Source organism: Eretmochelys imbricata, chromosome 14 (genome assembly GCF_965152235.1).
Source record: "Eretmochelys imbricata isolate rEreImb1 chromosome 14, rEreImb1.hap1, whole genome shotgun sequence".
Classification (NCBI taxonomy): Eukaryota; Metazoa; Chordata; order Testudines; family Cheloniidae; genus Eretmochelys; species Eretmochelys imbricata.
The window spans coordinates 45,513,846-45,541,792 of record NC_135585.1 but is presented as its reverse complement, the minus strand read 5'-3'; the positions used below and the strand labels follow the sequence as shown (position 1 = coordinate 45,541,792).

The 27,947-nt window shown below is 49.7% G+C and overlaps 1 protein-coding gene across 1 annotated transcript; it reads left to right on the top strand.

Annotated features, from left to right (window-relative positions):
* Positions 1-2,915: 2,915 nt before the first annotated feature.
* Positions 2,916-20,457, top strand: LOC144275262 (zinc finger protein RFP-like). The gene is made up of 7 exons (XM_077834455.1): positions 2,916-3,338; positions 7,827-7,922; positions 10,902-11,132; positions 13,832-13,854; positions 14,414-14,529; positions 16,780-16,830; positions 18,773-20,457. The coding sequence occupies exons 1-7, from the start codon at positions 2,919-2,921 to the stop codon at positions 19,318-19,320; spliced, it is 1,485 nt and encodes a 494-aa protein (XP_077690581.1). The 5' UTR covers positions 2,916-2,918; the 3' UTR covers positions 19,321-20,457.
* The last annotated feature ends 7,490 nt before the right edge of the window (positions 20,458-27,947 follow it).

Genomic DNA, 27,947 nt, shown 5'->3' with positions numbered 1-27,947 from the left:
AGGAAGTGTGCGGCAGATCCAGGTCTCCTGGGCTAGCACGCTACCCACCGGACCCACCCTTTCACTCTACAGGGATACTTGGGACAAGTAGCTATACACAGGGATTCAAAGATATAACAGATATAAATCCCCTAGCATCAGGGCACGAGCCAGTGACTAACTGAGGGGGTCGGAGGTGTGAGGAGTACAGATTTATTAAGGGGGGACTAGTCGGCTTTGGCTTGACCACCCCAGGCCCCCCAACGCTGATGGAAATAAATGATCAACGCATAGGTCATCTTTCCCTCGAAAGCCAGCAGGTTCCAGGTCTGGTGCCCGTCCCTGGAGGACTCTGGGGCAGTTCTAGAGACCAGCCTTCGGTGGGGCTTGGAGTCTCCTCCAGCCCCCTGACGTCGGGGGGAACAAACAGCCGAACTGCCCACGGTACATATTTAACCAGCTCAATAACCGAAACACGGAAAAATGAAAGAGCATTAATAACCTGGCTGAGTACAGTAACTGGTGATTTAAACCACTCCAAATAAATTAACAGCACCTTCTAAGTGCTACATAACACTCCAGGAAGGTGGCGGAACTGTGTAGCCAGCAATACCGCCGTAATAGGGCATCCTTAACCTTAAATACTAAGTGATGTGTTTTGGTTCCAGCCCAAGAGCTGATAGAGGGAGGCTCAGATCGCACCCTGATTGAAGTGAATATCGCCATTAGAGCCGTCGGTTCCATGGAGGCAGCCTGCCCAAATGACGGCTGATTAGGTAATCTCCCACGTCACACAGTAAGCTCCAATAAGGCTGGTGGTCGTAGGACTGTTCAGTGCAAACATAGGTGAAAACAACAGGATTTCTCAAGGTTCAATGTACAGACCCTAACCTCTGAAATCCCGGCACGCGTGATAGCGAGGTTGTTTGGCATAGGTACTTGAGCAACGACTTGATAGGCGCTACGCTCGTGAGCTCACATGCACAGGCGCCAACGCTGTCATTTCCAGCAGGGGGCTCGCCCTTGCCCCATGCTGCCTCCTCCCCTGAGCACTCGCCACCCTCGCTCTGCCCTCTCCCTCCCTGCGCACTGTGGAACAGCTGATCGTGGCAGGCGCTGGGAGGGAGGGGGAGGAGCTGATCCAGCCCCAGAGGGAGCACCCACAGAGTTAGCACCTAGCTCACATGTAGAGGAGTGGTTATCAAACCGTGGGTCGCGAGCCAGAACAGAGTCATGGAATGGAAAGGACTGGGTCACGGTGGCTCTGGTCAGCACCGCCAACCGGGCTGTTAAAAGTCCCGTCAGCGGTGCTGCCCGGCTAAGGCAGGCTCGTCCCTCCCTGTTCCGAGACCGCCCTGCGCCCTGGAAGCGACCAGCAGCAGGTCCGGCTCCTCTGTTGCGGGGGGCGCCAGGGGGCTCCATGCACCGCCCGGCCCTGAGCACCAGCTCTGCACTCCCATTGGCTGGTTCCCGGCCAATGGGAGCTGGGGAGGGCGATGCCTGCGGGCAAGAACCACGCGGAGCCGCTTGCGTACCTCCGCCTTGGAGCTGAACCTGCTGCGGGCCGCTTCTGGGGCGCAGCGCAGTCCGAGGTGCCAGGACAGGCGGGAAGCCTGCCTCTGCACTCCGGCTGTGCAGCTGACCGGGAGCCGCCAGAGGTAAACCTGAGGCACACCCCAACCCCGTGCCCCAATCCTCTGCCCCAGCTCTAAGCCCCCCCAAACCCAGAGCCTCCTCCTGCACCCCAAACCCTTCATCCCTTGCCCCAGCCCAGAGCCTGAACCCCCAGCCCAGAGCCCTGACCCCCCTGCACCCCAACCCGCTGCCCCAGCCCAGAGCCCCCTCCCACATCCTGAACCCCACATTCCCGGCCCCAGCCCACATCCCTTACCCCCGCACCTCAACCCTCCCCCAGCCCTGAGCCCCTCCTACATCCCAAACCACTCATCCCCAGCTCTGTCGAGTCATGGGCATCAACAATTTTCTTCAATTAGGCAGCCAGAAAAAAAGTTTGAAAACCACCGACCTAGAGTAGCGTGTGCAGTCCTGGTCACACCATTTGAAAAAGGCTATTGCAATATTGGAGAGGGTTCAGAGAAGGGCAACGAGAATGATGAAGGGCCTGGAAAGACTCTTTTGGTAAGAAAGATTCAAAAGAATGGGACTGTTTACCTTAGAAAGGAGATGAATAAGAGGGGATAGGATAAAAGGGTATAAAATAATGAATGGGACAGAGAAGACTGGAAACGTCTTTTCTGCCTGTCTCATAACGCAAGAACAAGAGGACAGTCAATGAAATGGAAAGGGATCAAATTCAAAACCCATAAGAAATACTTTTACACAAAACATGTAATTAAACTGTGGAACTCATTGCCACATGGAGTTTTTGTGGCCACTAACTTAGCAAGATTCAAAAAAGGGATGGGATATTGATGATATGAATAACTAGAAACCCCAGAGTTATAATAGTTAATGCAAATAAAATTTTTTGGAAGGAATAAATTGGTCAAGGCTTAAAATGATCTCTAACTATTAGGGATCAGTAACACTCTTATATAGTGTTTTCCCTCAAAGCGCTTTACAAAGGAGGTACAGGAAGGGTCTTGACCTTAAACCTGAATCTGAGCCTGGGTTTATTCTGTGGTGTAGAAAGAAAGCTGCCAAGCCCACTCCTAGCAAGCCTCTATTGGCTTCTTTGTGTATGTAATTGCCTATTCATTTCTTTAAGTCGCCTGTTGCTTGTTTGGGGGCTCTGCTGGGGGGTGGGGATGCGTGGCTTCTGGTGTGTTGTGTGTGTGTTGATGGTTTTTTGTTTGTTTGTTTTTAAATTCCCGCCAGAGAGCGAGATTGGCTCCCGGCTGGGCAATCTGCTTTACAAGGCTGCTTGCTGGGTCTAGCAGGAAACGAAACTTATCCTGTTACGCTGTCTTCTGGGAGCCATGGCTGCAGCCCTGAATCCTTTGAAGAGCCTCCGAGAGGAAGCTACTTGCTCCATCTGTCTGAGTTTTTTTAAGGATCCAGTGTCCTTAGATTGCGGGCACAATTTCTGCCAAGCCTGCATCGCCCAGTGCTGGGAGGGACCAAATACAGACATCTCCTGCCCTCAGTGCAGAGAGACCTTTCCCCAGAGGACCCTCAGGCCGAACAGACAACTGGGGAACTTTGTAGAAATCGCCAAGCAGCTGAGTTTCCAAACAGCGGCAGCAGCAGGAGGAGGAGATTTGTGCAAGGTGCACCAGGAGCCTTTCAAACTCTTCTGTAACCAGGACCAAATGCTCATCTGTGTGATCTGCAGGGAGTCCCAGGCTCACCACGCTCACAGGGTGGTCCCCACAGAGGAGGCTGCCCAGGAGCACAAGGTAGGCCACAGCTGGGCCCGGGGCCGGGAGCGGAGCTGCGCCCCCCCCGGGCCGGGAGCAGAGCCGCCCTCCCCCCCCACTCCCCCCAGTGCACCCCTATTTCCAGCGCCTGTGTGTGAGTAGCACTCCCCTTCCCTCTGATGGGGCCTGGCCCGGGCCCCACCATGGCCCCCCAAACTCTCCTCTGCACTCCCCTAGGGGGGCAAGCTCCGCAGTTTGGGGACCACTGGTCTAAACAGTCAAGGTGGACAAAGTGCAGGTGAGGGAGCGGAGGTACAGGGAGGCAAAGGCTGGGGATTCAGAGAGAAGTGCATAAATCTGGGGTTTATGCACCTAAAATACCAGTTTTGTGTTCCACTGCAATCCCCAGAGCTACTGCCAAGCCCTGTAGGAGCCCAAACTCACTCAGTACCTGTGTGTTCAGGGTACAAGTTTTCTCAGTGCTTTGGTTTCTGCCTCTGGGCATGTGCACAGCTGCCCCTCTAGAGGCTTCTGGCTGCCTATTTCCTGCCAACCCATGAGCTGGGTGAGGACAGGTGTTCGCCTGCCTCTCTCCCCTGCATGGCCTGATCTGCTGGGCACCCTCAGAGACAAAGGAATGGGAGGGACAGAGAGGCATGGAAGGGGCAATGACTTGACCAAACTCACAAAACAGCTCAGTAGCAGAACCAGGAATTAAACCCTGGCCTCCCAGTGCCCATCCTAGTTCTCTAGCCACTAGGCCACACCACCTCTCATCACTCCTGCAACGCACTGCTTTACAATTGCATTATAAACCTCTGAGCACAGCTGAGTTTCGACAGAGCCTGTGCTTGGTGTAGTGCCCAGCTTGAGCATTTCCTATCTAATGACCGCTGGCAGCTTCCTGGAAGCAGTGGTAAGGTAACCTTGTCAGCAGTGTTCTCAGTGGGTTCGTTTCCTGCTACTTTCTGAAGCATAAGATGCACTGAAAGATTTCTGCTTAAAAAAAACAAGGTTAATCTGCTTAATTTTTTTCTCAAGGTAAAACCAGGATGACAAATTCCTGTTTTCCCTGGTGTGCTGAAGGCTGCTCACTTTGTTGCTCCTGAAGCAGAGCGGGGAGTCAGGGGAGGCACAGCCCTGCATGGCCCTGCCCACCCACAGGCGTCCTCTTTCTTCCCGCCAGTATGCTGCATCTCTTCCCCCCTGGCTGGGCTGGAGTTAGCTGGGGCCTGCCCTGTGGCACAGGACTGCAGGCCGCTGGGGCCGGTGCTCATGCCACCTGGCGCTCCTGGGGCTGGGGACGCTGAGGGCTGCACAGCCTGGTGCTCTGGGGCGGAGGGGCTGGCTGTCACAGTGGGGGGCTCTGGTGGGGGTGGGAGGGGCGGGGCCTCAGGCTGAAGGGGCTGGACTGGCAGACAGCTTCCCCGAGCCAGTGATTCTCGTCCCGCCCATGCATACTTTGGAGTTTTGCTTTGGGTTTATGCGTCCATTTGAACCACAAACTCGATGCAGCATTCTAAGGCCCATGAAGCCCAAGTGGATTGGAACCTTAAAAAGTCTGTTGGACAGAGCAATCCCCTCGGGGCAGAATCCGCTGTGCTGTACGCCACGCTAGCTGTAAGGACAAAGTGGGCTGTATTAGTGCCACAATAAGATTAAAGGAAGAAAATGGCTGATTCCCAGGACCACATTGAGTCTCAGTACTGGAGCACCTCGGAAGTGCTTCTTTTCCTCCATGCCAATATTTATGAACCTTGGGAGTGTGTTGTATTTTTAACCAGGAGTCCCTTTCTCCCATGCGTTCATTAGGCTCCAGAGTTTAATATATACTTTTTTTAAAAGTGTTTTAAACAACTCTTACCAAAACTCCCTTCCCTGTAAGTTGCTCGGCTTTAACTCTCTGACATCCAGATCTCTTCATATACTGTTCCCTCTCATTGTATGGGAGAAGGACACTCTAGTCTACACTGCTGGAAAATGGATACAACTTCAACCCATTGCCCTGCAGCACTTGGAGGATTTGCTGGAGGCAAAGGGCTGTCTGGACCAGGGGCTCTCAAACTGAGGGTTGGGACCCCTCAGGGGGTCGTGAGGTTATTACCTGGGGGGTCACGAGCTGTTAGCCTCCACCCCAGACCCTTCTTTGCCTCCAGCATTAATAATTGTGTTAAACATATCAAAAAGTGTTTTTTTAATTTATAAGGGGGGTTCGCACTCAGAGGCTTGCTCTGTGAAAGGGGTCACCAGGACAAAAGTTTGAGAACCACTGGTCTAGACAAAGTCCCTAATCCTCTACATCAAGACTTGTGCCCCCAAGGCCTCTCTGTTCCCTGGCAGCATGACACATACAGCATAGAAGGAAAGCAAGCAGGGCTGAGACTGAAGACTGAGATGCCCAGATGCCATGAAATGAATGGAGCTGAGTTTTTAAATCCTTTGTGTGGCTCTGCAACACCTCACCTTGGGTGAATTACAGAATAAGATCCTCGGACCACATTTTCAAAAGCACCAACTGACTTTAAAGCCAAAGTCCCATTTTCAAAGGAGATTTAGGTCTGAATCCCCAAAGGGACTTGGGTGTTGTGATGCTGAGCATTGCAATACCTAACTTTTAGGCACCTAGAAAGTCACTAAGGACATAAGAACCGCTGCACTGGGTCAGAGCAAAGGTCCATCTAGCCTAGTATCCTGTCTTCTGATGGTGGCCAATGCCAGGTGCTTCTGAGGGAATGAACAGAACAGGGCAATTATCAAATGATCCATCCATTGTCATCTGGTCCCAGCATCTGGCAGTCAGAGGCTTAGGGATCTCTGGACCCTGGGGTTGCATCCCTGACCATCTTGGCTAATAGCTATTGATGGACCTATCCTCCATGAACTCATCTAATTCTTTTTTGAACCCACTTATACTTTTGGCCTTCACAACATGCCTGGCAATGTGTTCCATGGATTGATTGTGTGTTGTGTGAAGAAGTACTTCCTTTTGTTTGTTTTTTAAACCTGCTGCCTATTAATTTCCTCTGGTTCCTGGTATGTGAAGGGGTAAATAAACTTCCCTATTTGCTTTCTATAAAATCTTGGATGGTGTAGAGACCTTTCACATCTCCACCCCAACCCCAGTTGTCTCTTTTCCAAGCTGAACACTCCATCTTTTTAATCTCTCCTCATATGGAGGCTGTTCCATACCCCTAATAATTTTTGTTCCTTTTGCTGTACGTTTTCCTATTCAAATATATCTTGTTTGAAATGGGGCCAATAGAACTGCATGATGTATTCAAGATGTACCATGGATTTATATAGTGTCTGTCTTCTTATCTGTCACTTTCCTAATGGTTATTAAAATTCTGTTAGCTGAACAGATGTTTTCAGAGATGACTCCAAAATCTTTCATGAGTGGTAAGAGCTCCTTAGACCCCGTCATTTTATATGTATAGTTGGGATTATGATTTCCAATGTGCATTACTTTGCATTTATCAACAGTGAAATTCAGCTGCCACTTTGTTGCCCAGTCACCCATTCTTGTGAGATCCCTTTGTAACTGTCCGCAGTCTGCTTTGACTCCACTACCTTGAGTAATTTTGTATCGTCTGCAGACTTTGCCACCTCACTGTTTACCCCCTATTCCTGATCACTGATGACTATGTTAAACAGCACTGGTCCCAGTATAGATCCTTGGTGGACCCTGGTATTTACCTCTCCATTGTGAAAACTGACCATTTATTCCGATCCTTTGTGTCCTATATTTTGACCGGTTATTGATCCATGAGATAAACAGTCATGGGATAAGAGAGAAGGTTAATTTCCTTAAGAGACTTCAGTGTGGGACCTTGTCAAAGGCTTTCTGAAAGTCTAAGTACACAATATCCAGTGGATCATCCTTGTTGAGACCCTCAGAATTCTAATAGATTGGTGAGGCAGGATTTCCTTTCACAAGAGCCGTGTTGATTCTTCCCCCAACAAATCATGTTCATCTGTGTCTGACAATTTTGTTCTTTACTATCGTTTCAACCAATTTGCCTGGTGCTGAAGTTAGGCTTTGTCTGCAATACAGCCTATGTTGCCCAAACTTACGTCGCTCAGGGCTGTGAATATTTCACCTCCCTGAGTGACCTATGCATTCATGTGCACAGTGCTAGGTCAGCAGGAAAGCTTCTCCCGCCACCACAGCTTCTGCCGCTCGTGGAGGTGGGTTTATTATGCTCCCGTCCGCATAGAACGTCTCCACCACATGCCCTGCAGCGGCACAGATGTATGGGTACAGCTACAGCGCTGTACTTATCAACAAGCCCTTAGGCTTACTGGCCTGTAATTGGCAGGATTACAACGGGAGATGCTGCTGAGAGGGGCTGATGAGGGGAAGAGATTTGAACTGGAATCTCCCACCTCTCAAGAGGCAATTGTGACATTGCCATGAGCACCGTCTGTGGGACAGCCTGAGAGGGACATGCAATGTATGTACATTGCATCTGTGAGGACAGACTCCTCAGCTCCTGAGCCTCCCAGACATTGTTTTTCTTGCCTCAGGAACAAATTCAAACCCGACTGAACACCCTGAAGCAAGAGAGAGAAGAACTTCTGGAGTGGAAACAGGATGGAGAGAAGCAAAGCCAGGAATATCTGGTAGGTTCCCATTGTTATGGTCCAGCAGTTGCATCAATCAGAGTTGGTATCTCTCTGTGGGGAGAGTGTCAAGCTTGCTCTATACTCAGCAGTGCCTGACTTAGCTATGGCTACGTCTACACGGCGCAGCCCTGGGGGCAACCTGTAAGGTACGTGTAGTGACACTGCACAGCAAAAAGCGGGCTGTGTCCATGCTGTGGTGTGTCACTACACGTCACTACAGGGATGAATGAAAGGCTCCGGCAGGGGGAGGCAGCAGAGCGGCCGGAGCCTTCCTCCACTCCCTGGAGCCTTTTCCTGTGGTGGGGAAAGGCTCTGGCGCTGGGGAAGCAGCGGGACACTCAGTGTAGATGGGGGAGGCCCTGCTTGGGGGCGTATGGAGCCCTGTGTGTAGGGTTTATACCCAGAGGGTTCAGGCATATCGTGACTCTACTTGCTTAAGCCATGCCTCACCATTTACACTGCTATTTATGCCCATGTTAGCGGTGCATATAGTGTACGTCCTCTACACACCGCCATAACATCTGTGTAGTACAGATGTACCTCAAATCACCTTTTAATGTAACGTCTTTATACTGGTGTAAGCCCCTGACCTGCAAACATTTTAAACCTAATTTAATTTGACTCTAGTATGGTGTGTAGGGTTCACCTTGTCCAGTTAAACTGAGATAAAATGTGCTAACTAGGAGCAAGGTCGAGCTTGGATCAGGGTTAGCTGTGATGTATTAGGTAACCTCAAGCACTTTGCCTCTTGTAGACTCACCCTTTCAGGGTGTGATCCTGTTGGTCTTTGTTGTTCATCCCTCTGGGCTGATTCCTCCACTGGCTTCCAGTTTCAACTCTAAGCACTGATCTTATTCTCCACACATCAGTGGGTCCAAATCGAGCTACAAACAGTGATTTGAGGGGAGATTTTTTCAAAGGCACGTATGGTGATTAGGTGCCTAATTCACATTAACAGTCAATAGCACTTACAAAACAGCCACTGGGTACCTATCTCTGAAATCCTTCTCCTGAATCTCCATCTATAACCACCAGACACAACTGGTTTCCTCTGGGACAATGTAATTAACAAAATGCCAGATGAAACATGTAAGAGCTGGAGAAAATGCATTTTGCACAGTATATGTTGTAACTGGTGTTTTGTGTGGGTAACCAGTAGAACTTTCCTTCCGTCTTCTCTACAACTCTCTGCCAATGTATTTCTGATTCTGAGTCAGACCCCCCCTCTTCCAACCTTTCTGCTATTGGAACAATCTAGATGATCAGCAGAATACTAAGCCACTCAGACCTGAAGACTCATCATTCTTGAGATATTGGGTGACATTTTCAAAAGTGCTTAAGTGATTTTGGAGCCTAAGGTTTACAATTTTGCAAGTGGTTAAGGGCCAGATTCTCACAGGTATTTAGGGGCTTAAAATGCAGAGAGAGTCCTAGTGAGATTTTTCAAAAGCAACTAAGTAGCACCTGACGTCCTCTGTAGTCAAGGTGTCTTAGGCACCTATGTGATATTGAAAATCCCTCTAGGGGCTTATATGCCTCTTTAGACACCTAAATATCTTTTAAAAGCAGCTCCTTATACCTTTTTTTAAATGGGTTTCAGCTCCTAAATGATTTTGCTGTTTTTGAAAATTTACCCTCAGTTCTATTTTCAAAAGTCACTTTCAAGGAAACTTCGGCTCCTCAGTCACTTTGCACCAAAAGTCACTTTGAAAATGGGAACTGGAGGCGTAAGTCCCCAAGACACTTGGGAACGTGTTAGTCTCCGCTGGCCTGAATGAACATCAGGCATGTTCTCCTGAAATCTCAACCGTGTGTTTGTAGCAGGGTGAAATGAAAAGAGGGCTCTAAGAACTGTTCCCAGACTCTCCCCATGGCCCTGATAGGCTGTCCAACTTTCTCATTTGTGAGAACCGGACGCTGAACACTGGAACCTGCCCCGTCCCATGCTCCACCTCTTTCTCTCGTGGCCGTGCCCCCCACTCCCAGGGCCGGTGGAAGGATGTTTTGCATCCTAGGCGAAACTTCCATCTTGCACACACCCCCCGCCCTGAGGCGCCCCCCCCCCCGGCGGCAGCTCCCCGCCGCTCCTCCCCCGCCCTGATGCGCGGGGCCCCCCCCAGCAGCAGCTCCCCGCCACCCCGTCTCCCCTCAGGGAGTCGTGCGGCAACTCCCCCCCCTCCCCTCGGCCCGGGGAGCCGTGTGGCAACTCCCCGTCCCAGCTCACCTCTGCTCTGCCTTCTCCCTGAGCGCACTGCCGCCGTTCCACTTTTCCTGCCTCCCAGGCTTGCGGCGCCAATCAGCTGTTTGGAGCCGCTAGCCTGGGAGGGAGAGCGGCAGCGCGGGGCGGTGCTCAGGGGAGGAGGCGGAGCAGAGGTGAGCTGTGGCGGAGAGTGGTTCCCCTGCACGGCGCTCCCTCCCCTCCTCCCCCCGTTACTTGCTGCAGGCGGCCCTCCCCGTGCCCCCCTGCCCCAGCTCACCTCCGCTCCACTGCCTCCCCGGAGCGCGCTTTTGGCCGCCCCCAACCACTTGGTGCCCTAGGCGACCGCCTAGTTTGCCTAGTGGTTGCCCCGGCCCTGCCCACTCCTCTTTCCCCCCTCACTGTCGCTTGCTGCTCTCTCCACCTCCCTCCGCCTGCCAGCTGAGCAGGGCTCTAGCAGTGTGGTGGAGGTGACTGGGTCAGGGCCGGGGAGGGATAGAGGGGTGATTGAGGCAGGACAGGGGAGCTGCCCGTACTTCTGCCCCCCCCAGAGCCATCCCTGAGTGCTCCTCCAGGCTCCCAGCAGCAGCTGCTGCTCTTCCCACCCCCTGGTGGTGGAAGCCAGTTACTGTGGGTAACCCGACTTCTAACGTCCAGTCAGCAGTGCTGACCGGACACTGCCAGGTTCCCTTTTTTGACTGGACTTTCTGGTTGTAAACTGGACATGTGGCAACCCAAGTCCCTGACCTGTCCTTTCCCTGTTTGTCTCTTCATTACAGGGAAAAATAGAAGCTGAGAGGCAGAAGATTGTGTCTGAATTTGAGCAACTGCGGCAGTTGTTGGAGGAACAAGAGCGACTCCTGCTGGCCCAGCTGGAAGAGTTGAACAAGGAAATTGTGAAGATACAGGATGAAAATGTCACCAAACTATCTGAGGAGATTTCCCATCTCAGTGACCTGATCAATGAGATAGAAGAGAAGTGTCAGCAGCCAACAAGTGAATTCCTGCAGGTGAGACAGTTAGAGACACCCAGATCCCTGCCCAGGGAAGGGAGAGATTCTGATTGATTAGCTTTGGAGTTTATTAAGTTCTTGGAGAGCTCCCACTCCACAATGGAGACTGTCAGTGTGTCCTTTAGCAAAGCGAGGGAAAACAAAATGTGACATTTCTAATATTTCCAGTGTGGAAACAGCTTTGCTGTTTTAAAGCAGACATCTCAGGCCTTTTTGATTCATCCTATATAAGCCCCTTCGTTTTCAGTTTAAACCAATTTTTCCAAAAAATTTCTGGATTTTACAAAAAAGTATTATTCAGGTTTTTCTGATTTTTCATCCTACTTTTGTATCATTCAAATATATACAAAAAACTTGTTTTATTAAGCAGATACAATACATTGCATGAGATCTCTGTATTCCGATAATACATTAGTCTCTGTGTATATGCAAAGCTGCCTGCTGAAGAAAGAACGTATTGTTCTAGAAGATACACACAATAAACCAACAGGCACGCACGCAAGCTCTGAAGTGCGTGTGCATCTGAACCTACTGATAAATCTCATGCCCACCACGTACACGTTTCAAACTGTTAGTGGACAATGGGTTAAAACAATGGGTTAAAGATTTGACTCACTAAAGTGGAAAAAAATGAAAATCTATATCAGAATACATTTCAGAACACAAGGAAGTATTCAAAAGGGTTAAAGAAACAAAAACAGGAGAAAAGGATGAAGTTGAGTGTATATGCTGCAACTGGTGTGGCCCAATTATCGAATGTGAATATTTTATAGGCTAATCGTTCTAAGCAAAGCTTTTGATACGGTCTTCTACAGCATTCTTGCCGGCAAATTAAAGAAGTATGGGCTGGATGAATGGACTATAAGGTGGATAGAAAGCTGACTAGATTGTCGGGCTCAACAGGTAGTGATCGATGGCTCCATGTCTAGTTGGTAGCCAGTATCAAGCGGAGTGCCCCAAGGGTCGGTCCTGGGGCCGGTTTTGTTCAATATCTTCATTAATGATCTGGAGGATGGTGTGGATTGCACCCTCAGCAACTGCACCTGCAGATGACACTAAACTGGGAGGAGGAGTAGATACACTGGAGGGTAGGGATAGGATACAGAGGGACCTAGACAAATTAGAGGATTGGGCCAAAAGAAATCTGATGAGGTTCATCAAGGACAAGTGCAGAGTCCTGCACTTAGGACGGAAGAATCCCATGCACTGCTACAGACTAGGGACCGAATGGCTTGACAGCAGTTCTGCAGAAAAGGACCTAGGGGTTACAGTGGACGAGAAGCTGGATACGAGTCAACAGTGTGCCCTTGTTGCCAAAAAGTCGAATGGCATTTTGGGCTGTATAAGTAGGGGCATTGGCAGTAGATTGAGGGACGTGATCATTCCCATCTATTCTGCATTAGTGAGACCTCATCTGGAGTACTGTGTCCAATTTTGGGCCCCACACTACAAGAAGGATGTGGAAAAATTGGAGAGAGTCCAGCGGAGGGCAACAAAAATGATTAGGGGGCTGGAGCACATGACTTATGAGGAGAGGCTGAGGGAACTGGGATTGTTTAGTCTGCAGAAGAGAAGAAAGGGGGAGGATTTTTGATAGCTGCTTTCAACTATCTGAAAGGGGGTTCCAAAGAGGTTGGATTTAGACAGTTCTCGGTGGTACCAGATGCCAGAACAAGGAGTAATGGTCTCAAGTTGCAGTGGGGGAAGTTTAGGTTGGAGATTAGGAAAAAAAAATTCACTAGGAGGGTGGTGAAGCACTGGAATGGGTTACCTAGGGAGGTGGTGGAATCTCCTTCCTTAGAGGTTTTTAGGGTCAGGCTTGACAAAGCCCTGGCTGGGATGATTTAGTTGGGGATTGGTCCTGCTTTGAGCAGGGAGTTGGACTAGATGACCTCCTGAGGTCCCTTCGAACCCTGATATTCTATGATTCTACACCAGTAACCTGTTTGTTCAAATGAAATGTTTTATTTGGGGATTACAGATATATTGTTTTCTTAAACTCGGGGAGGGCATTGTGCTTTGAGTTCTGTTTTAGTTCTGCAGCAAACCACAGGGATGAATGGAATTCAAAGCATTAATCTACTGAATACTTTTTCTCCCTGTCTTTCCATCCACCAAAACAAATCCCGATATTTACCCAGAAAACTTAATAGTTTTCTGCACTGACTTTTTACCTGTTTTTATTGTGGTAATAAACACTGATAAAATCCCAGGAAAAATTAACTAAAATAAAAACTGAAAATGAAGGGCCCTAACGATATGAAAGCAATAAAAGGCACAACTCCACTTTCTAGGAAGTGTGAGATTAGGAAAGCGAAGTTGTTTGCAGGGCCTATTAAGAAATGGGAATAAATCCAGCTTCCAGAATTGCTGAGCAGAATTGCATACATGGAGAAAGGCAAACGCTCTGGACACAGCAGTTGCATGTGGCAGTCAGGGATTCATGTGTCTGATCAGTCTGTTTGAGCAAATGCCATTGGCACAGGCAAAATAGAATTTAGAAGGAGAAAACCCACAATCATGGTGTGTGCTTAGGGGTCCCATTCCATTGATATCTGTGAATGGACTTTTGAAGTTGCTAACTGCAGAGAACTGGATCTCGAGCTCAATTAGGGATGACAAAGCAAGTCCCCTGCAGGGCAGGAGCGATCCCCATCTTGTGGCACGTGGGACTGAACTCTCTTTCTCTTTTCTAGGACATCAAAAGCACCTGGAGCAGGTACGTGACTGCTTCCCACTCCCCCTCACGCGTCATGATGCTAGAAAGGGATTGTCCCCCCAAGGTCAGATTTTGCAGGGCATTTAAACACCTGAGACGTAGCTAGGCACTTGGTGGGGTTTTCCAAAGCAGCTAAGCGAGTTAGGCACCTCCCATTGTGGTCAGTGGCAGTTGGGAGCCTGCCTTGGTTAGGTGCTTTTGAAAATCCCAGGAGGCATCTTTAAAAATCAGGCCTTAAGTGACTTGCCCAAGGTCATGCAGGGAGGCTGTGGCAGAGCAGGGAGTGGAACATAGGTTTCCAGAGTCCTACAGCAACCCCTTAACCACTGGAGCATCCTTTCCCATGAGATTAGGCCCTTCTCTCTGAGGGGCAGCCTGTGGACCCCTTACTCTCTTTAACTCCCATTGGAGGAGCTAGGCATTTAAAAACTCTAGTGAAGAGATGAATTGTCTCACCAGTGGGAGTTAGAGGCTCTCATTGAGCCCACAAGAGAGCAGCCTCTGGTAGCTCATTCTCAAGAAAGAAAAGATTTAGGGTGTTTCCCCCTTCCCCCCCCAGGTGTGAGAAGGTGAAGTTCGAGAAACCAATGGCTGTGCCACAGGATGTGAGTGAGAGAGTTGGCGTCTCTTCCCAAAGAAATGTTTGTCTACAGGAGGCTCTGAAGAAATTCAGAGGTAACTTAACAGTTATTTGGGCTCATGATATGGTGATGGCACATCGAGATGTGCCTCTGACTGTGGAAGGAGTTGGACTCTGGCCTATTAGTTCTCAGCTCGTCACAGCTAGACGTCTGTGGGTGGGATGGGGAGGGCTCAGGGCTGATGCCAGTTCTCCAGGCCTCCACTTGGATTGTCTCAGACCCAACCATGGGTGTCAAAATTGGCCACTCAGAATTTCAGAGAGACTCAATTGCCAGATGTTTTAGAAAATGTTGAATTTAACCTCCATGGCTGGGATTTTCCAAGGGACCTAAGGGATTTAGGCCCCATCTCTCTCTGATTGTCAATGGGAATTGGCCACCACGTGGCCTAAGCCCTTTTGAAAATCCCAGACTCTGTACCTCAAGTTCCTCCATCTTGAAAAAGGAGGAAATAATGGCCAAGCTACCTTGTGCTAATTAGTGAATGCCGCCGAGTGCTTTGAGATCGTTGGAGTAAGGCAGGAGATGGAGAAGTGCAAGATATATTTTGGACGATGATTTCACTTTAGTTTGGTCTCACTGGAAAGGTCTCCCCATTCCGACCTGCCTCTCATTCTATGGTCTTTTCCTTTGGGCTGTGTCTCAGAATTATAGCACGGTTCCATGCCGTGCTGTGACAGCCGTGTCAGCCCCAGGATATTAGACAGGGTGGGCGAGGTCATAGCTTTTATTGGACCAACTCCTGTTGGGGAGAGACAAACTTTTGAGTTACACGGACCTGAAGAAGAGCTCTGAGTAAGCTCCAAAGCTGGTCTCTCTCAATCACGGTTATATTAATTAGTGGTAGGAATGTCACCAGAGTCAAGACAACATGAAATCACCTCTCTTCCAATCCTTCCTTTCTCTTGAGACCCAGCCCTATGAATTGAGCTCAAATGCAGAAAGAAAGAGTATGGGCTAGATTCACAAAAGGACTTGGGGTGGATGTGGGTCTACTTGCCATTTTAGGCACCTAAATCCCAGAATCAGACCACACTGGGATTCACAAAGACCCCCCACTCAGCTGCAACCAAACCTTGTAGGTGCCTAAAATCACTCATCACCTCTATTTTTGCAGTAAAAGTCCCCTAGGCACCTATGTTTCTGCTTCTGTGCATTCGCACTGCAATTCCAGTCCAGCTGCCAAGACACCTAAGCCCCAGAGAGCTACACGAACTGGGGAAAGAAAGGGGTTCCTCCTCCTAACTCACCTACAGGGCCCAATCGGAGATGCCTGCTCTGAGCACACTTACTCACTCAGGCCTTATATGTGAACATACCCAAAAGAACTAGGCTCTAGGGAAAGAGGAGCTCCCTTATAATGTATAGCTCTGTGATTAGGGTACTGACCTGGGATGTGAGAGATCCCCAGTTCAAATCCTCTGTCCCCCCGAGGGGAAGAAAGGATTGCAACAGGGGTCTGATATAGGCCTCTCTGTTGCCCCTTTTGAATCTGATCCACTGTGGATATATAATTGAGCAGAGGGACAGGCTTCTGGGTCTCCCATGTCCCAAGAGCGTGCTCTAACCACCTGGGACGTTCTCATGATTTCTCTCTGTTTCTGGCCCAATGAATTATTGATTATCCCCAGTGGAACCTCTCCCACAGGAGAGTATGTGGGCACCCCGCGTCAGACAATCCTGCAGCACAGAGATTAGGGCACTCCTTGAGAGGTGGTAGATCCCATTTCAAATCCCTGCTCCCTCTGCAGCACAGGGTTGACTTGAACCAGGGATCTTCCAAAGGCCAGCTGAGTGCTCTAACCACTGGGCTAAAAGTTATGAGCGAGGTGGGTTTCCTCCCCCCACAGGCTTCTTACAAAAAAATGGCACAGGTGCCGGTCATCAAGAGAGGGCTCGCAGCTGAGAATCCCACACCAAGGGAGGCACCTACGGTGCTGCCCAGATTCGGTCGCTGAACTCCCTGAGGGGGCCGGGGCTTAGCACACACCCACACCTTGGCATTTCCCACTGGCTGGCGTAAGCAGGGAGTCGCCTAGCATGCTGGCTTTTATGAAGCTCATTCCAAGGCGCATCTCTCTTCCCATTCATGGTGCAGATTGCCTGGGTGTCTGACTCTGGTTTTGTGAATCACAGTGACTTTCTAGGTGTCTAAGTGTTGGGTGTTGTGATGCTAAGCGTCAGCTTGCCTAAGTTTGTTTGTGAATCCAGCCCCGTTTTCATGAGGCTATTTTCCCACAAGAAAGGGGCAAATCACCTCTCCTCTGATCTTTTCTTCCTCTAGAGACCCTGCCCTATCAACTGAACTTTCTGATCTCCAAGGCAGAGAAAGAGGGTAAGTTTTCATAAGGATATTTTCCTACAACAATTATTAATTAAAATCTCCGGATTAATTTTTTAGAAGACACTTCTGAATTCAAACAAGAGAGGTTTCCACCAATACAGAGCTATGGATTCCAAGGTTAGAAGGAACCATTATATCATAACGGCCAGACTGGGTCAGACCAAAGGTCCATCTAGCCCAGTATCCTGTCTTCCGACAGTGGCCAATGCCAGGTGCCCCAGAGGGAATGAACAGAACAGGGAATCATCCAGCCCATCACCCATTCCCATTTTGTGATGTATGAACGTGCACATACTATTTACAATTGGAAAGTAGGGTACATTTTTTAGCTCCAATAATCAGCCTTTAGGGCACACTCTGGTCACATTTTTCTGCCTCTCTCGGCAATTATAAGGACTAGAAATTTGCTCTATTTTTATTTTTTATATGAAAGACAAGCTTCACTACTGGAAAACATCATTAACACAGAGTGCAGGTTGACCATCAGTGCCTTGTACTCTCCCAGAACGTGAAAGGAACCCATATTTCAACCTCTGAAAACTGGGAAATAAAGAGTTAAGGAAGTGTCTCCCACCAGTTCCTGTGCTATACTTCCCTCTCACCCTAGCGTCAGGAGCATGGACTCATGTGCTGGGCTCTATCCATCCCCAGCTGGTGGAAGGTCCCTTGCGGGAAGACCATGCTAAGGCCAGTACTGAACCAGGCAGAGAATCAGGACTGCAGCGGCAGTCAAAAAAGCAAACAGAATGTTGGGAATCGTTAGGAAAGGGATGGATAATGAGACAGAAAATATCATATTGCCTGTATATAAATCCCTGGTACGCCCACATCTCGAATACTGCGTGCAGATGTGGTTGCCCCATCTCAAAAAAGATATATTGGAAAAGGTTCAGAAAAGGGCAACAAAAACTACTAGGGGCATGGAACAGCTGCCATATGAGGAGAGATTAATGAGATTGGGACTTTTCAGCTTGGAAAAGGGACGACTAAGGGGGGATGTGATAGAGGTCTATAAAATCATGACGAGTGTGGAGAAAGTAAATAAAGAAGTGTTGTTTACTTCTTCTCATAACATAAAAATGAGGGGTCACCAAATGAAATTTCAGAATAGCAGCCATGTTAGTCTGTATCCGCAAAAAGAAAAGGAGTACTTTTAGCACCTTAGAGACTAACAAATTTATTTGAGCGTGAGCTACAGCTCACTTTGAGCTGTAGCTCACGAAAGCTTATGCTCAAATAAATTGGTTAGTCTCTAAGGTGCCACAAGTACTCCTTTTCTTTTTTCAAATTAAATTAATAGGCGACAGGTTTAAAACAAACAAAAGGAAGGATTTCTTCACACAACGCACAGTCAACCTGTGGAACTCCTTGCCAGAGGATGTTGTGAAGGCCAAGACTATAACAGGGTTCAAAAAAGAACTAGATAAATTCATGAAGGATCAGTCCATGAATGGCTATTAGCCAGGATAGGCAGGGATGGTGTCACTAGCCTCTGTTTGCCAGAAGCTGGGAATGGGCAACAGGGGCTGGATCACTGGATGATGGCCTGTTCGGTTCATTCCCTCTGAAGCACCTGGCACTGGCCGCTGTCGGAAGACAGGACACGAATAGCCAGTGATGGATAAATTCATGGAAGATAGGTCCATCAGTTCAAGGAGTATTGTCTCTCCCTGGGGGTTGGTGCTCCCTGTGGTACTGGGAACTGTCCCTTTAAGTGGTTTGGCTTCCCAGACAGGAAGGAGGAGCATAACAGAAGCTCTGTGATACAGAACCCTAGATAAAGAGGGTTTCATTCAAACATCATGCTCCCAGCACGATTATGCATCTGGACAGGAAGAGCATTAGAGTTAGCAGCCGAGTAAGCGGCTGGGTTAACTCTGCAATGAGGATAGACCTTAACACTCTCCTCCTGTCTCTCTCTCCCCTCGTGCAGTGCAGGCCACTCCGGATCCAGACCTGGGGATTCCCTGTTCCGTCGTGTCCACAGATGAGAGTGTGATACAGAAATACCAAAACTTGGGATATGTAGGGACACAGAACAGGTTTTACCCTGCTGCCTGTGTGCTGGGCTATAAGGGCTTCACCTCAGGGAGATGTTACTGGCAAGTGGAGGTGGGGAACAAACGTAATTGGGTTTTGGGCATTGCCAAAGAGTCTGTGATACGTGAGGGAGCGAAAAGCCGTACACCAGAGGAGGGGATCTGGGCTTTGCAGAGTACAGGGAATGGGTACTTGGCCCTCACCTTCCCTGAGACTGCTCTGGCCCTACCTCGTAGCCCCAGTAACATTGGGGTTTATCTGGATTATGAAGGGGACAAAGTTACATTTTATGACATTACATCTTCTGGCAGAGAGCCAATCTTTACTTTCACATCTTCTTTCACTGGGAAGATCATCCCCTTCTTTGGGAGCCAGCGTGTAGTATTTCCGAGTTCACTGGAAAACATACCGTTTAGTGGTCACTGTCCGACATATCGTTAATCCCTGTGACAGAGGAGTAGGGATCACTCAATATGAAATATCTGAAGTGGAGCAAAGACATAGGTAATATATAAATTACAGCTATCACACTTTGCCATTCTAATCACAGTCTTGTCAGCCTCAAGCATTCAAAAACTGTCAGGACCCCCAAAATCATGAGATTGGCTTAAACATCTTTTTAAATATTGTGTTATTTTCTTTGCCTTCTGGTTTCCCAGCTTTTGGGGTGTTCTTGTTTCCGATTTTCAATCTTTGCTACACAAACGTGAAGGCTGGAAAGGCTGGAAATGTATCTGTAGTATAATCTGAGGTTGCCTTGCAATCTATCTACTCCAGCTGCTGGGACTTTCAGAAAAACACCAAGTGCTGCGAGACTCACAATAAAATGATGAGAGAGGACAAGACTGACTTGCTTAGCATTATACTGGTGAATGGAGTTTCTCGACCCTTTTACATGCCTGTCTCTGTAACTCTGTGATCCTCCAGGCACACAAAAACTGGCCAACAAGCAGACACCAGGAGCCACTCTCAGGGTCACACCAGAGCCCGCCTGTCTTAGGGCAGGTCTACACTTAAAATACTGCAGCAGAACAAATGCACCAGTGCTGCTCCACCGCTTTAATGCTTAAGTGAAGATGCTCCTATGCTGACAGGAGAGCTTCTCCCACCAGTGTAGTTAATCCACCTCTGAGAGGCGGTAGCTATGTCCAGGGGAGAAGCTCTCCCGTCAATGTACCGCTGTCTACACCAGGAGTTCAGTCGGTACGACTGCGTTCACTGAGGGGTGTGGATTTGTCACAGCCCTGAGCGATATAGTTCTACCAATGGAAGTTTATAGTGTAGACCTGGCCTAAGTTCTGACTCACTTCGGGTCATTCATCAAAGTCCTCTGCTCTTTACTTGTGAATATGAAAACCATAGTGGTGTTTCCCTCTCCCTCCAATTCCCCAGCTCAATGCTCCTATTTTGCTCTGTTTCGTTATTTGGATGCTGTAGATTCAGATGAGTAAATTCACAGAATAAAGTTTATTTCTATCTTCTAGTCTTGGACTTCGTCACAAGGGTTCTAGAGCTGTGCGGCTCTGCCCTGAAAGGCTAGACAGACCCACCAGCAAATGCCTTGAAGGGGCTTGAAGAAAAGCAGCTGGGTAACTTTAAGCGAGAGCTCTAAAAGCAAAATCTGAGGAAAGAGTAAATAAAATCAAAGCATCAAGCGATGCTTTCCCTGGGCAAGAAAAGAAGCAACAGCATCCTCGCTGTGAAAGAAATCTGTTGGCAACTTCCAGCTGCCGAGAAACAGAAGGAAACTGGCAATAAAGTAGCCAGGTCACATCATCAACTGCAGTAATATTATGGGCTGTCACCTGGCCGCACCATGGTGCTGCAGCAGCGTTTCTTTCCCAAACCAAATTATCCCTTTTTCTTTAAGTTCACATTTGCAGTCTGAGGGGCTAGAAACCTGATCCACCACCTGAGGGCAGAGGGAAGGGTCAGGGGTACAAATCTAGAGTCATTTGGTCAAGGGGTGTTTGAGATGCAGCCCCTCCCAACACAAGCTATTTCCAAAACTGAGCTAGGCCTGGAATACCAGCAGAATCCTGACCAGGGCTGGGTGAGGGAGACTCCCAGCACACCCTGGAGCAGGCCCGGGGCTGGAAGGCAGAAGAACTCAATCTCTTCTGCTGCGGTTTCTCAGCAGTTTGTCTTGGCTGAAGCATCGCACCCTGGGGGAGGTACCTGTGCTTTGCAGATGTGACAAGAGGCTGTAGAAGGTGAACTCAGGATATGTCTACACTACAAAATAGGTCGAATTTATAGAAGTCGTTTTTTTAGAAATCGTTTTTATATATTCAAGTGTGTGTGTCCCCACAGAAAATGCTCTAAGTGCATTAAGCGCATTAACGCGGCGGAGTGCTTCCACAGTACCGAGGCAAGAGTCGACTTCTGGAGCGTTGCACTGTGGGTAGCTATCCCACAGTCCCCGCAGTCTCTGCTGCCCATTGGAATTCTGGGTTGAGATCCCAATGCCTGATGGGGCTAAAACATTGTCGTGGGTGGTTCTGGGTACATATCGTCAGGCCCCCGTTCCCTCCCTCCCTCCGTGAAAGCAAGGGCAGACAATCGTTTCGCGCCTTTTTTCCTGAGTTACCTGTGCAGACGCCATACCACGGCAAGCATGGAGCCCGCTCAGGTAACCGTCACCGTATGTCTCCTGGGTGCTGGCAGACGTGGTACTGAATTGCTACACAGCAGCAACAACCCATTGCCTTGTGGCAGCAGACGGTACAGTGGGACCGGTAGCCGTCATCGTCATGTCCGAGGTGCTCCTGGTCGCCTCTGTGAGGTCGATCCGGAGCGCCTGGGCAGACATGGGTGTAGGGACTAAATTTGGAGTGACTTGATCAGGTCATTCTCTTTAGTCCTGCAGTCAGTCCTATTGAACCATTTTATGGTGAGCAGGCAGGCGATACGGATTGCTAGCAGTCGTACTGTACCATCTTCTGCCAGGCAGGCAAGAGATGAGGATGGCTAGCAGTCGTATTGCAACGTCTTCGGCCGAGCAGCCATGAGATGTGGATGGCTAGCAGTCGTACTGTACCATCTTCTGCCGAGCAGCCATGAGATGTGGATGGCTTGCAGTCCTTCTGCACCGTCTGCTGCCAGCCAAAGATGTAAAAGATAGATGGAGTGGATCAAAACAAGAAATAGACCAGATTTGTTTTGTACTCATTTGCTTCCGCCCCACCCCCGTCTAGGGGACTCATTCCTCTAGGTCACACTGCAGTCACTCACAGAGAAGGTGCAGTGAGGTAAATCTAGCCATGTATCAATCAGAGGCCAGACCAACCTGCTTGTTCCAATAAGAACAATTACTTAGGTGCACCATTTCTTATTGGAACCCTCCGTGAAGTCCTGCCTGAAATACTCCTTGATATAAAGCCACCCCCTTTGTTGATTTTAATTCCCTGTAAGCCAACCCTGTAAGCCATGTCGTCAGTCTCCCCTCCCTCCATCAGAGCAACGGCAGACAATCGTTCTGCGCCTTTTTTCAGTGCGGACGCCATACCAAGGCAAGCATGGAGGCCGCTCAGCTCACTTTGGCAATTAGGAGCACATTAAACACCACACACATTATCCAGCAGTATATGCAGCACCAGAACCTGGCAGAGCGATACCGGGCGAGGAGGCGACGTCAGCGCGGTCACGTGAGTGATCAGGACATGGACACAGATTTCTCTGAAAGCATGGGCCCTGCCAATGCATGCATCATGGTGCTAATGGGGCAGGTTCATGCTGTGGAACGCCGATTCTGGGCTCGGGAAACAAGCACAGACTGGTGGGACCGCATAGTGTTGCGGGTCTGGGACGATTCCCAGTGGCTGCGAAACTTTCACATGCGTAAGGGCTCTTTCATGGAACTTTGTGACTTGCTTTCCCCTACCCTGAAGCGCATGAATACCAAGATGAGAGCAGCCTTCACAGTTGAGAAGCGAGTGGCAATAGCCCTGTGGAAGCTTGCAACACCAGACAGCTACCGGTCAGTTGGGAATCAATTTGGAGTGGGCAAATCTACTGTGGGGGCTGCTGTGATGCAAGTAGCCCACGCAATCAAAGATTTGCTGATATCAAGGGTAGTGACCCTGGGAAATGTGCAGGTCATAGTGGATGGCTTTGCTGCAATGGGATTCCCTAACTGTGGTGGGGCCGTAGACGGAACCCATATCCCTATCTTGGCACCGGAGCACCAAGCCGCCGAGTACATAAACCGCAAGGGGTACTTTTCAACGGTGCTGCAAGCTCTGGTGGATCACAGGGGATGTTTCACCAACATCAACGTGGGATGGCCGGGAAAGGTACATGACGCTCGCATCTTCGGGAACTCTGGTCTGTTTCAAAAGCTGCAAGAAGGGACTTTATTCCCAGACCAGAAAATAACTGTTGGGGATGTTGAAATGCCTATATGTATCTTTGGGGACCCAGCCTACCCCTTAATGCCATGGCTCATGAAGCCGTACACAGGCAGCCTGGACAGTAGTCAGAAGCTGTTCATCTACAGGCTGAGCAAGTGCAGAATGGTGGTAGAATGTGCATTTGGACGTTTAAAGGCACGCTGGCGCAGTTTATTGACTTGCTTAGACCTCAGCGAAACCAATATTCCCACTGTTATTACTGCTTGCTGTGCACTCCACAATATCTGTGAGAGTAAGGGGGAGACGTTCATGCTGGGGTGGGAGGTTGAGGCAAATCGCCTGGCTGTTGGTTACGCGCAGCCAGACACCAGGGCGGTTAGAAGAGCACAGGAGGGCGCAGTACACATCAGAGAAGCTTTGAAAACCAGTTTCATGACTGGCCAGGCTACGGTGTGAAAGTTCTCTTTGTTTCTCCTTGATGAAACCCCCCGCCCCTTGGTTCACTCTACTTCCCTGTAAGCTAACCACCCTCCCCTCCTCCCTTCAATCACCGCTTGCAGAGGCAATAAAGTCATTGTTGCTTCACATTCATGCATTCTTTATTCATTCATCACACAAATAGGGGGATGACTACCAAGGTAGCCCAGGAGGGGTGGTGGAGGAGGGAAGGAAAATGCCACACAGCACTTTAAAAGTTTACAACTTTAAAATTTATTGAATGCCAGCCTTCTGTTTTTTGGGCAATCCTCTATGGTGGAGTGGCTGGTTGGCCGGAGGCCCCCCACCACATTCTTGGGCGTCTGGGTGTGGAGGCTATGGAACTTGGGGAGGAGGGCGGTTGGTTACACAGGGGCTGTAGTGGCAGTCTGCTCCAGCTGCCTTTGCTGCAGCTCAACCATACACTGGAGCATACTGGTTTGATCCTCCAGCAGCCTCAGCATTGAATCCTTTCTCCTCTCATCATGCTGCCGCCACATTTGAGCTTCAGCCCTGTCTTCAGCCCGCCACTTACTCTCTTCAGCCCGCCACCTCTCCTCCCGGTCATTTTGTGCTTTCCTGCACTCTGACATTATTTGCCTCCACGCATTTGTCTGTGCTCTGTCAGTGTGGGAGGACAGCATGAGCTCAGAGAACATTTCATCACGAGTGCGTTTTTTTTTTCTTTCTAATCTTCACTAGCCTCTGGGAAGGAGAAGATCCTGTGATCATTGAAACACATGCAGCTGGTGGAGAAAAAAAAAGGGACAGCGGTATTTAAAAAGACACATTTTATAAAACAGTGGCTACACTCTTTCAGGGTAAACCTTGCTGTTAACATTACATACTTAGCACATTTGCTTTCATTACAAGGTCGCATTTTGCCTCCCCCCACCGCGTGGCTACCCCCTCAACCTTCCCCCCTCCCCATGGCTAACAGCGGGGAACATTTCTGTTCATCCACAGGCCAACAGCCCAGCAGGAACGGGCACCTCTGAGTGTCCCCTGAAGAAAAGCACCCTATTTCAACCAGGTGACCATGAATGATATCTCACTCTCCTGAGGATAAGACAGAGAGATAAAGAACGGATGTTGTTTGAATGCCAGCAAACATACACTGCAATGCTTTGTTGTACAATGATTCCCGAGTACGTGTTACTGGCCTGGAGTGGTAAAGTGTCCTACCATGGAGGACACAATAAGGCTGCCCTCCCCAGAAACCTTTTGCAAAGGCTTTGGGAGTACATCCAGGAGAGCCGCGAATGCCAGGGCAAATTAATCCTTTCACATGCTTGCTTTTAAACCATGTATAGTATTTTAAAAGGTACACTCACCGGAGGCCCCTTCTCTGCCTGCCGGGTCCAGGAGGCAGCCTTGGGTGGGTTTGGGGGGTACTGGCTTCAGGTCCAGGGTGAGAAACAGTTCCTGGCTGTCGGGAAAACCGGTTTCTCCGCTTGCTTGCTGTGAGCTTCTACAACCTCATCATCATCATCTTCTTTGTCCCCAAAACCTGCTTCCGTGTTGCCTCCATCTCCATTGAAGGAGTCAAACAACACGGCTGGGGTAGTGGTGGCTGAACCCCCTAAAATGGCATGCAGCTCATCATAGAAGCGGCATGTGTGGGGCTCTGACCCGGAGCGGCCATTCGCCTCTCTGGTTTTCTGGTAGGCTTGCCTCAGCTCCTTAAGTTTCATGCAACACTGCTTCGGGTCCCTGTTACGGCCTCTGTCCTTCATGTCCTGGGAGATTTTGACAAAGGTTTTGGCATTTCGAAAACTGGAACGGAGTTCTGATAGCACAGATTCCTCTCCCCATACAGCGATCAGATCCCGTACCTCCCATTCAGTCCATGCTGGAGTTCTTTTGCGATTCTGGGACTCCATCATGGTCACCTCTGCTGATGAGCTCTGCATGGTCACCTGCAGCTTGCCACGCTGGCCAAACAGGAAATGAGATTCAAAAGTTCGCGGTTCTTTTCCTGTCTCCCTGGCCAGTGCATCTGAGTTGAGAGTACTGTCCAGAGCGGTCACAATGGAGCACTCTGGGATAGCTCCCGGAGGCCAGTACCGTCGAATTGTGTCCACAGTACCCCAAATTCGACCCGGCAAGGCCGATTTAAGCGCTAATCCACTTGTCAGGGGTGTAGTACGGAAATCGATTTTAAGAGCCCTTTAAGTCGAAAAAGGGCTTCAACGTGTGGACGGGTGCAGGTTTACATCAATTTAACGCTGCTAAATTTGACCTAAAGTCCTGGTGTAGACCAGGGCTCAGACAAAGCTGGGACGATGTTTCATGGATTCCAAGGCCAGAAGGGGCCACTGTGATCTTCTAGACCGATTTTCTCATCTCCCGTGTCACACAGGCCAGGGAACTTACCCCAAATAATTCCTAGAGCATCGTTTTGATTTTTTTTCCTGAATCTTGATTTAAAACTTGTTAGTGACATAGACTCTGCCACGCCCCTTGGCAAATTGCTCTAGTGCTTAATTACTCTGACCATTAGAAATGTACACCTTCGTGCCAGGTCTCCGTCAAATACAGCAGACCCACACCTCAATCACTGAACCCGCAGCCTTTGGAAATGAACCTACCAGCTCAACTAGCCACACAGGCCAGTGGTGCATGGCCCAGCTGCACAACACTGAAACAAGGGTGCAGTTGATTCAGGCTTGGAGCATGGCCTAGACACCCAGCCTGGGACTGGGGGCAGGGGAGGTAGAGGAGAATAGGTCGGCTCTGTGCATGTCCCAGGCACACAGCAGTGCGAGCAGGCTGGGAGAGCCGACAGCCGGCCGATTTGGGGCATGGCAGACACACAGCACTGAGAACATGCAGAGTTGGGGCATGACACGGACATAGCACGGACTGGGGCGGGGGGAGCTGCAAACAGTCATGCCTAGTGCATGGCAGAGACAAGCGGTGCTGGAAGTGGGGTGGGAGCAGCCACGCTCTGTGCATGGCACAGACACGCGGCGCTGACAACAGAGAATCAGCTAAGACTGGGGTGGCTGATGAGAATGGGCAGGCTCGGTGAATGACACAGACTCTGTACCTCAGTTTCCCCATCTGTAAGCTAGCTGGGCTCTTCCAGGGCAAGGCCAACCTCCTTTGACTTGCTTGGAGGTCGAGAAATAAATTTGTGTTGTACAGGGCTCCGGTGGGGGTTCCACATTCACAATCGCACCCTGTTGGGTAGTGAGGGGAGGGCGCTGTGGGGTGCATCAGAAAGGAGGACACTGCAGGGTTATGCTTGGTGAGACGAATTTTGGATGATCTTCATGTGGCCTTCACTCAGAGTAGTGAGGAAGGGAAATTGCATCTTGTTGCAACATTGTATCCCTCTGCAGAGCCATCCTTGGAACCAGACGGGTCCCCAGCGATGCTCCAGTCACTGCCCTTTTCCCACCATGGTTACATTACATGTTCTGGGCCCAGGTGGCTCCTTCTCCGAGGCCCCCTCAGTCTGTCCCAGGATGCCCCCTCCTGCAGCTGGAATAGACAAGGGAGCTGGGAGACTCTGTGTAACCCCTTACCTGTACAATGCAAGGGTCCCAGTACCAGTTCCCCTCACATACACTTTCCTGGGCCATTGGTCCTATGCCCTGACCTGGGGTGAATCTCTCTCTAAAGGGGAGAAAGGAGCTCTGTCTGCATGGTCCATTGAATCCCTGACCTCTCTGCTGAGCCTCACACAGAGGGGCACGATCAGTGCAGAATTTGCTGGTTACCTCGGCGTGTGATGGAGATGCCTACACTCCGGGAACCAGGCTGAGATCCCAGCGCATTTCACACAGCCCCCTGAGCAGCTCCCCAATGGACTTTCAGCCACTGGCCACATGGACAGGATTTGGGTTATTAAACTGAAACAGACCAGCCAGAAAGAAGCATCTTTACTTGGTCCCAACCCCAAGGCTTTGACACTCACTTTGTTTCTCCCCAGAACAAGGGGTTTGGGGACAGCTGAATCTTTCTCAGGTGCCTCTCTGAAGGGAATCCAGAGAGAACTAGGTCAGATGTATGTCGAGCAGGGGAAAAGAGGGGAGGTGGGCAGTGGGGCCAGGAAGATGAGCCCAGGAAACTCCTGTTTACAGATTGGCCTTAAGATGTTTGTTTGGGCCTGCAGAGCTATGTCTTGCTGCCCCATGGCTTTTCACTACTGCCTAGTCTTTCAAGGCTGCTCTGCAGATGGATGGACTAATGATTTTGCATCTGTCCACACAGTGCTCACTGGGGCCTCAC

Coding starts and splice junctions, on each gene's coding strand:
- LOC144275262 (XM_077834455.1), top strand. CDS start 2,919: ATGGCTGCAGCCCTGAATCCTTTGAAGAGCCTCCGAGAGGAAGCTACT. Junction 13,855..14,413: donor ATCAAAAGCACCTGGAGCAG/GTACGTGACTGC, acceptor TTCCCCCCCCAG/GTGTGAGAAGGTGAAGTTCG. Junction 16,831..18,772: donor CTCCAAGGCAGAGAAAGAGG/GTAAGTTTTCAT, acceptor CCCCTCGTGCAG/TGCAGGCCACTCCGGATCCA.